Source organism: Bubalus kerabau, chromosome 18 (assembly GCF_029407905.1).
Source record: "Bubalus kerabau isolate K-KA32 ecotype Philippines breed swamp buffalo chromosome 18, PCC_UOA_SB_1v2, whole genome shotgun sequence".
Classification (NCBI taxonomy): domain Eukaryota; kingdom Metazoa; phylum Chordata; class Mammalia; order Artiodactyla; family Bovidae; genus Bubalus; species Bubalus kerabau.
Window position 1 is genome coordinate 20,522,087 of NC_073641.1, and position 9,399 is coordinate 20,531,485.

Below are 9,399 nucleotides of genomic sequence, written 5' to 3' on the forward strand. Positions count from 1 at the left end.
AGTTTATGTGTAAATTTCAGATCTTATTAGTAGAGGGCACAAGGTTTATTTGCTTATGAAAATGGCTTTTAGGTTTAAAGAGGCAAAAACTCTTGTTTAAAACTGTGGCTTATATGAATTTTTTTTGTCATTATGGAAGGACTTTTCTTTTTTTATAAATTCATTTTATTTTTTAATTTTTAAAATTTATTTATTTTTAATTGAAAGATAATTGCTTTACAGCATTTCATTGGTTTCCATCAAACATCAACATGAATCAGCCATAGGTTTACCTCCATATGTCCCCTCCTACCTGAACATCCCTCCCACCTCCCTCCCCATCCCACCTCTCTAGGTTGTTACTGAGCCTGTTTGAGTTCCCTAAGTCATAGAGCAAATTCCCGCTGGCTATCTATTTTACATGTTACTCTCTCCATACCCCCCGCCCTCTCCTTCTCCTCCTCCCGACAAGCTGTGACCATAAATCTGTTCTCAATGTCTGTGTCTCCATTGCTGCTCTGTAAATAGATTGATCAGTACCATCTTTCTAGATTCCATATATATGTGTTAGTATATGGTAATTGTTTTTCTCTTTCTGACTTACTTCACTGTGTATAATAGGCTCTGGGTTCATCCACCTCATTAGGACTGACTCAAATGCGTTCATTTTAATGGCTGAGTAATATTCCATCACATATATATATATTACAGCCTTTTAATTCATTCATCTGTTGATGAACACCTAGGTTGCTTCCATGTCCCAGCTATTGTAAATAGAGCTGCAATGAACAGTAGGTTACATGTGTCTTTTTGAACTTTGGTTTCCTCAGCATATATACCTAATAGTGAGATTGCTGGGTCATATGGTGGTTTTATTCCTAGTTTTTTAAGGAAACTCCATACTATTCTCCATAGTGGCTGTATCAATTTGCATTCCCACCAACCGTGCAAGAGAGTTCCGTTTTCTTCACACCCCCTCCAGCATTTATTGTTTGTAGATTTTTTGATGATGGCCATTCTGACTAGTGTGGGGTGATATCTCATTGTAGTTTTGGTTTGCATTTCTCTAATAATGAGCAATGTTGAGCATCTTTTCATATGTTTACTAGCCATCTGTATGTCTTCTTTGGAGAAATGTCTGTTTAGGTCTTTTGCCCATTTTTTGTTGGATTGCTTGTTTTTCTGGTATTGACTTGTATGAGTTGCCTGTATACTTTTGAAATTAATTCTTTGTCAGTTGTTTCATTTGCTATTATTTTTTCTCATTCTGAGGGTTGTTTTTTCACCTTGTTTATAGTTTGCTGTGAAAGCTTTTAAGTTTAATTAGGTCCCACTTGTTTATTTTTTGGTTTATTTTCATTACTGTAGGAGGTGGGTCATAGAGTATCTTGCTGTGATTTATGTCATAGAGTATTCTGCCTATGTTTTCCTCTAGGAATTTTACAGTTTCTGGTCTTACATTTAGGTCTTTAATCCATTTTGAGTTTATCTTTGTGTATGGTGTTAGGAAGTGTTCTAATTTTTTTTTTTACATGTAGCTGTCCAGTTTTCCCAGCACCACTTACTGAAGAGACTATCTTTGCCCCATTGTATATTTTTGCCTCCTTTGTCAAAAATAAGGTAACCGTAGGTGCATGGGTTTATCTCTGAGCTTTCTATCTTGTACCACTGGTCTATATTTGGTTTTGTGCCAGTACCATACTGTTTTGATGACTAAAGCTTTGTAGTGTAGTCTGAAGTCAGGAAGGTTGATTTCTCCAGCTCCATTCTTCTTCCTCAAGATTGCTTTGGCTATTAGGGGTCTTCTGTGTTTCCATATGAACTGTGAGATTTTTTTGTTCTAGTTCTGTGAAAACTGTCATTGGTAATTTGATAGGGATTGCATTGAATCTGTAGATTACATTTGGTAGTATGGTTATTTTCACAACACTTTTACTTTTCATTATAGAGTTTTCCCCATGAATGTCATAGCATTCCTTCTAGGAGATACGCTGTACTATCTGAATTAATTTTTGTAATTTATTTGAAAATGTACTTTCACTAATAATCCATTTGCCTCAGATAAAATACCCAGGAGCTGACATGGATATTACTTTATCTGCTCCATCATTTTGCCGTCAAATCAGCCCAGAGGAATTTGAATACCAAAGAGCATATGGCTCCCAGGAACCTCTGGCAGCCTTGTTGGAGGAAGTCATCACAGATGCCAAACTCTCCAGCAAAGAAAAGAAGAAAAAATTGAAGCAGGTAAAAGGGGTATTCTTCCTAAGTCATTTCTTTTCCCTACCATTCTTATGTTGTTTTTTCCTTTTTATTCTCTGTTTTAAGAGATTTCATATGAATCTTATCTTCTGAGACAGAGCAGTTTTGAAAGTATTATTATTCGTTTCATGTATTACTTTACACAACTGTGGTCAGTTTCCCAGATCTTTAGTCTCCACTGTAGATCTTTTACCATTATTAAGATCCTCATTTATGAGGCTATTCTCTAATATTTGTCCTTGGGTTTGATATGTGGTTTGATGTGAATTTATTGTAAGCCCTCTTGGAGGAGGTCACCATTAACCCCACCATAGAGCTGCCAGAACTTACACAGGACTGGGAAATAGACTCTTGGAGGGCACAAACAGAACATTGTGCACCAGGACCCAGGAGAAAGGAGCAGTGAGCCCGCAAGAGACTGGCCCAGACTTGCCTATGAGTGTCCAGGAGTCTTCAGCGGAGGTGTGGGTCAGTGGTGGCCTGCTGCAGGGCTGGGGGCACTGAGTGTAGCAGTACATGCATGAGATCTTTTGAAGGAGGTCACCATTATCTTCATTACCTCCCCCAGGTAGATAGCAGGGAGGGAACACAGTTCCACCCATCAACAGAAAATTGGATTAAAGATTTACTGAGCATGGCCCCGCCCATAGAACAAGACCCAGTTTCCCCTTCAGTCAGTCTCTCCCATCAGGAAGCTTCCATAAGCCTTTTATCCTTCTCCATCAGAGGGCAGAGAGACTGAAAACCACAATCACAGAAAACTAACCAATCTAAACACATGGACCACATCCTTGTCTAACTCAATGAAACTATGAGCCATGCTGTGTAGGGCCACCCAAGAGACGGGTCGTGGTGAAGAGTTCTGACAAAATATGGTTCACTGGAGATGGGAACGGCAAACCACTTCAGTATTCTTGTCTTGAGAATCCCATAAACAGTATGAAAAGGCAAAAAGATAGGACACTGAAAGATGAACTCCCCAGGTCAGTAGGTGCCCAGTATGCTACTGGAGATCAGTGGAGGAATAACTCCAGAAAGAATGAAGAGATGGGGCCAAAGCAAAAACACTCAGTTGTGGATGTGACTGCTGATGGAAGCAAGGTCTGATGCTGTAAAGAGCAATATTGCATAGGAACCTGGAATGTTAGGTCCATGAGTCAAGGCAAATTGGAAGTGGTCAAACAGGAGATGGCAAGAGAGAACATTGACATTTTAGGAATCAGAGAACTAAAATGGACTAGAATGGGTGAATTTAACTCAGATGACCATTATATCTATTACTGTGGACAAGAGTCCCACATAGTCAACATAGTCATCATAGTCAACAAAAGAGTCCGAAATGCAGTACTTAGATGCAATCTCAAAAATGACAGAATGATCTCTGTTCATTTCCAAGACAAACCATTCAATATCACGGTAATCCAAGTCTGTGCCCCAACCAGTAATGGTGAAAAAGCTGAAGTTGAACGGTTCTGTGAAGACCTACAAGACCTTTTAGAACTAACACCCAAAAAAGATGTCCTTTTCATTGTAGGGGACTGGAATGCTAAAGTAGGAAGTTAAGAAACACCTGGAGTAGCAGGCAGATTTGGCCTTGGAGTACAGAATGAAGCAGGGCAAAGGCTAATATTGAGTTTTGCCAAGAGGACACACTACTCATAGGAAATACCCTCTTCCAACAACATAAGAGAAGAATCTACACATGGACATCACCAGATGGTCAACACCGAAATCAGATTAGTTATATTCTTTGCAGCCAAAGATGGAGAACCTCTATACAGTCAGCAAAAACAAGAATGTGAGCTGACTGTGGCTCAGATCATGGACTCCTTATTATCAAATTTCAGACTAAAATTGAAGAAAGTAGGGAAAATCACTAGACCATTCAGGTATGACCTAAATCAAATTCACTATGATTCTACAGTGGAAGTGAGAAATAGATTTAAGGGACTAGATCTGATAGACAGAGTGTTTGATGAACTATGGGGGGAGGTTCGTGACATTGTACAGGAGATAGGGATTAAGACCATCCCCAAGAAAAAGAAATGCAAAAAAGCAAAATGGCTGTCTGAGGAGGCCTTACAAATAGCTGTGAAAAGAAGAGAAGCAAAAGCAAAGGAGAAAAGGAAAGATATACCCATTTGAATGCAGAGTTCCAAAGAATAGCAAGGAGAGATAAAAAGACCTTCCTCAGTGATTAGTGCAAAGAAATAGAGGAAAACAATAGAATGGGAAAGACTAGAGATCTCTTTAAGAAAATTAGATATACCAAGGGAACATTTCATGCAAAGATGGGCTCGATAAAGGACAGAAATGTATGGAACTAACAGAAGCAGAAGATATTAAGAAGAGGTGGCAAGAATACACAAGAACTATACAAAAAATATCTTCATGATCCAGATAATCACGATGGTGTGATCACTCACCTAGAGCCAGATATCCTGGATGTGAAGTCAAGTGGGCCTTAGAAAGTATCACTACAAACAAAGCTAGTGAAGGTGATAGAATTCCAGTTGAGCTATTTCAAATCCTGAAAGATGATGCTGTGAAAGTGCTGCATTCAATATGCCAGTAAATCTGGAAAACTCAGCAGTGGCCACAGGACTGGAAAAGGTCAGTTTTCATTCCAATGCCAAAGAAAGGCAATGCCAAAGAATGCTTAAACTATCTGCTGAATTGCGCTCATCTCACATGCTAGTAAAGTAATGCTCAAAATTTTCCAAGCCAGGCTTTAACAATACATGAACCATGAACTTCCAGATGTTCAAGCTGGTTTTGGAAAAGGCAGAGGAACCAGAGATCAAATTGCCAACATCCGCTGGATCATCGAAAAAGCAAGAGGGTTCCAGAAAAACATCTATGTCTGCTTTATTGACTATGCCAAAGCCTTTGACTGTGTGGATCACAACAAACTGTGGAAAATTCTGAAAGAGATGGGAATACCAGACCACCTAACCTGCCTCTTGAGAAACCTGTATGCAGGTCAGGAAGCAACAGTTAGAACTGGACATGGAACAACAGACTTGTTCCAAATAGGAAAAGGAGTACATCAAGGCTGTATATTGTCACCCTGCTTATTTAACTTATATGCAGAGTACATCATGAGAAACGCTGGGCTTGAAGAAGCACTAGCTGGAATCAAGATTGCCGGGAGAAATATCAATAACCTCAGATAGGCAGATGACACCACCCTTATGGCAGAAAGTGAAGAAGTAAAGAGCCTTTTGATGAAAGTGAAAGAGGAGAGTGAAAAAATTGGCTTAAAACTCAACATTCAGAAAGCTAAGATCATGGCATCTGGTCCCATCACTTCATAGCAGATAGATGGAGAAACAGTGGAAGACTTTATTTTGGGGGCTATAAAATCACTGCAGATGGTGACTGCAGCCATGAAATTAAAAGATGCTTACTCCTTGGAAGGAAAGTTATGACCAACCTAGATAGCATATTGAAAAGCAGAGACGTTAGTTTGCCAACAAAGGTCCGTTTAGTCAAGGCTATGGTTTTTCCAGTAGTCATATATGGATGTGAGAGTTGGACTATAAAGAAAGCTGAGCATCAAAGAATTGATGCTTTTGAACTGTGGTGTTGAGAAGACTCTTGAGAGTCCCTTGGACTGCAAGGAGATCAAACCAGTCCATCCTAAAGGAAATCAGTCCTGAATATTTATTGGAAGAACTGATGTTGAAGCTGAAACTGCAATACTTTGGCCACCTTATGCAAAGAGCTGACTATTTGAAAAGACCCTGATGCTGGGAAAGATTAAAGGTGGGTAGAGAAGGGGATGACACAGGATGAGATGGTTGGATGGCATCACCGACTCAAAGGGCATGAGTTTGAGTAAACTCCAGGAGTTGTGATGGACAGGGTGTAGTCCTGGGGTCAGAAAGCTTTGGACACGACTGAGCGACTGAACTGAACTGAACTGATGATGTGAATTAGTGGAGCAGTTGCTTTAAATTCAGAGAAGCTATAAATGGGGACAGTTTCTTTTTTTTTTTTTTTTTAAGGCAAATCAGACTGAGTTCACAAGTGTAAAATGTCCAGAATTTTGAAAGTCTTCTGTTTTAGATAAGCCAGTATCAAATTGGTTTCTTTCCTCTGGCATCATTAAAAGTTTAGTTCCTATTAAAGAACAAGGTTTCCAACAGTTTGACTAGTTTTCAACTGAGAATACCTTTAACTTGATCTTTTTAAAAAAATTGAAGTGTAGCTGATTTACAGTGTTGTTAGTTCAGAATCTATCTTCATCATTTTTAAAGTATTGATTCAAGAGCAAGTCAAAGGTATTTATTTTTAGAGACTGAATCCTGCATAGCTTAATTTCTGATCACACCATATACGTACACATATGTATACATAGGGCATGAGAGTTACATAGGGCATGTATGTATACACACATAGGGCATGAGGTTTCTAGACTCCCATTGTGTTTTTCTCAGAGCAATTTTGGAGAAGAGTTCAGTGGTGAGGATCAAAGGAAATACATACTCCTTATTCATAAAATTTTTGTAAAATAGTGTATAGCAGTATGCTTTTTCTTCCATTTGGGCAGAAGCTGGTGGGGCTGAGTTGGAGAAGCAGGGAGATAGGGAAATTTTTTTTTAACATTTTCTTTAACCATGTAGAGCATCAGTCAGAGTTACTTGTGACTGTTTTAGAAGGGAGGTCTATTTATAGTTAGCAGGGGAGAAATTTTAAGAGGTATGACTAAGTGAGACATGTATTTGACCATTAGATCAAATTAAAGATGAATCAGATCTGTAGAAAGTGGAATTCAGTGATTTATTTAACAAAAAGAGATGGATTTGTGTTGATGAGAATTTGTGATCTGTTTTCTTCTTATTCTCTCTTCTGATGGAAAGCAGTAAATATTAAAACCAAACAAAAATAGGAAAGTATTAGATCAGAAACTTATTTTAAAATTATTAAACTTATTTTAAAATTACAGTGCCCAATTTTATTGATTTTTATCTTTTTTTTTTCTTTTTGACTCTTCTTGGATCTTTTTTGTTTTTTAGTTTCAAAAATCATATCCTGAAGTCTATCAAGAACGATTTCCTACACCAGAAAGTGAAGCTCTTCTGTTTCCTGAAAAACCTAAAGCAAAACCACAGCTGCTGATGTGGGCGCTAAAAAACCCCTTCCAACCATTTCAAAGAACTAGAAGTTTTCGGATGTAATACTTGGATAGAGACCTGTTGTTGCTGTTGTTTTGAGTAAATGATTGGCTATAGGATTCTGGTGGTGGAAGAACGAGGCACATAAACCACAGACTACTGAATTATAAGTACAAAGATTTCCTGACTCCAAGAAACATTGAGCCATTATCAGTATTTTTATAAAACTCAGTGCTATTTTTAAAGGGTACCAATCTATTAAAAATAATGAGACAACTATATATAGTGGTAATGTTAACATGTTTGTAATTGTTAAAAATTTAAGGTGTCTTCATTTTCTTATTTGTTGTTTTCTGTTGTGTTTGTAAAATATTTGTGTGTGCATCCTAGTTACTGATGTCTGTGATGATCATGACTGAAAGTCTTGTATATACTTGAATGAGAAAGACACTGGGTGCTGTCACTGTGATGCTCTTGACCCAATAGCCAGTTGTGGTTTCGGGTATATACATTGTTTTTCACTGTTGCACCAAGATTCTTCATGTTCTTTATTACAGTAGCTGTGTCTTTTATTGCAGATTTGTTGGATGTTGTGACAGACTTTATGAAAGCTGGTTCTTCTATGATGTACATATTAGTTGGTGTTTATTTGTATGTGAAGTAGATTTTCTTGTGCCTGCAGTGGTATAATTTCAGTCTTGGCTAAAGATGGAAAATTGAACTGGATAAATTCTTTCAGTCTCATTCGCCCTGTGATTCTAAGTCAAATCTTTGTTGTTTCATGAAAAGCAAATGGGTTAAGTAAAATGAGACTACTTCCTTTATAAGTATATTTTCCCCAACGTCCTTACCCTTTTAAAGTAAATGGAATGTAAATAAAAGCCATTCTTTTTAATACTGTACTTGGCGTTTCTTTTTTGACATTTATTTAGGTCAGTCAGTGAGCATCTTCAAATGCTGAGTATCATTGCCTTAGCCAGTGTTTTCATGTCAATCATTTATTTCTATGATAAAGTAAGAAGTGAGTTTGGGCTTTTGTACTAGACTTATAGTAGGAGATGATTTGTCTGTTTCTTTTGCTTTGCTTTGCCCTCTTGCAAATAGTGGTACACTTAAATTATAGAGCATCTGAAGGCTTTTTCTAAAAAGTGATTACCCAAAAAGCTAAAAGAGCAACACTCAGTAATTGGCTTGCTCTGCTGTTTGGACTAATTTTTCCTTGCACTTGAGATCTGCCCCTGTTCTTTTGTAGCAGAATGCCTCTTGCAATTGACTCTGATATTGCCCCCTCAGAGATGAAAAGAAGTGTTCCTTTTGGTTTGAGTACCCCTTATTTTGCCAATAAGGAAAGTACTGGGAAATTGTTAGTGTTTCAGCATTTATTCTTCAACCTTGGAATTGTGTTTAAAGAGTAAGGACTTTTTGCTTTATTTATTTTTTATTTATTCCCCAAGGTAGAATTGACTTCAAAGTCTCCTCTTCTATTGCTTATCTTTGGAAATATATGCTACTGTTTTCTGTTTTCTTTATTTTTTTTCCCTTAAAATTACTGTTTTTTTTGTTATGTATAACATACTTATGGAGAGATCGTAAAACATAACCATACCTATATGTGAAATTGAGGAGTGGATAAACCAGTTTTTCAAAGTTGTTGCGCCCCAGTTAATCACTAGCAGTGTACCGTCCTCACCAAACTTGCTGTTGGCAGAGTGGGGATTGTCAGTGTGGTAGATGTGTGATGGTATCTCATTATGGTTTTACATTGCATTATTAATATGGCTTTTTCATCAGTTCATGGTTTTTGGACTTCTTTCACCTTTATTCAAATGTTAATAGCTTATCAAGCTACACACACATGCACACACAGAGTTGAGATTTTAATCATATTGAACGTATAAATCTACTTGGAGAGAATTGCTATCTTTGCAATATTAAGTTTTCTAGTCCATGAACTTGGTTTATCCCTCCGTTTTAGAATAAGTGACAAATTTAAATTTCTCTGTAAAGGTTTGCAATTTTTTAATTAGATTTCTTGGCA

At 37.5% G+C, this 9,399-nt stretch overlaps 1 protein-coding gene across 2 annotated transcripts in view; it reads left to right on the forward strand.

Annotated features, from left to right (window-relative positions):
- The window catches only part of DEPDC1B (DEP domain containing 1B), a 172,229-nt gene extending 163,966 nt beyond the window's left edge, over positions 1-8,263 (forward strand). For both annotated transcript variants that reach the window (XM_055555177.1, XM_055555176.1), the window contains 2 exons: positions 2,041-2,226; positions 7,263-8,263. In XM_055555177.1, the coding sequence (XP_055411152.1) occupies positions 2,041-2,226; positions 7,263-7,424 (348 nt within the window). In that variant the 3' untranslated portion in view covers positions 7,425-8,263. The remainder of the gene's footprint in view (positions 1-2,040; positions 2,227-7,262) is intronic.
- The last annotated feature ends 1,136 nt before the right edge of the window (positions 8,264-9,399 follow it).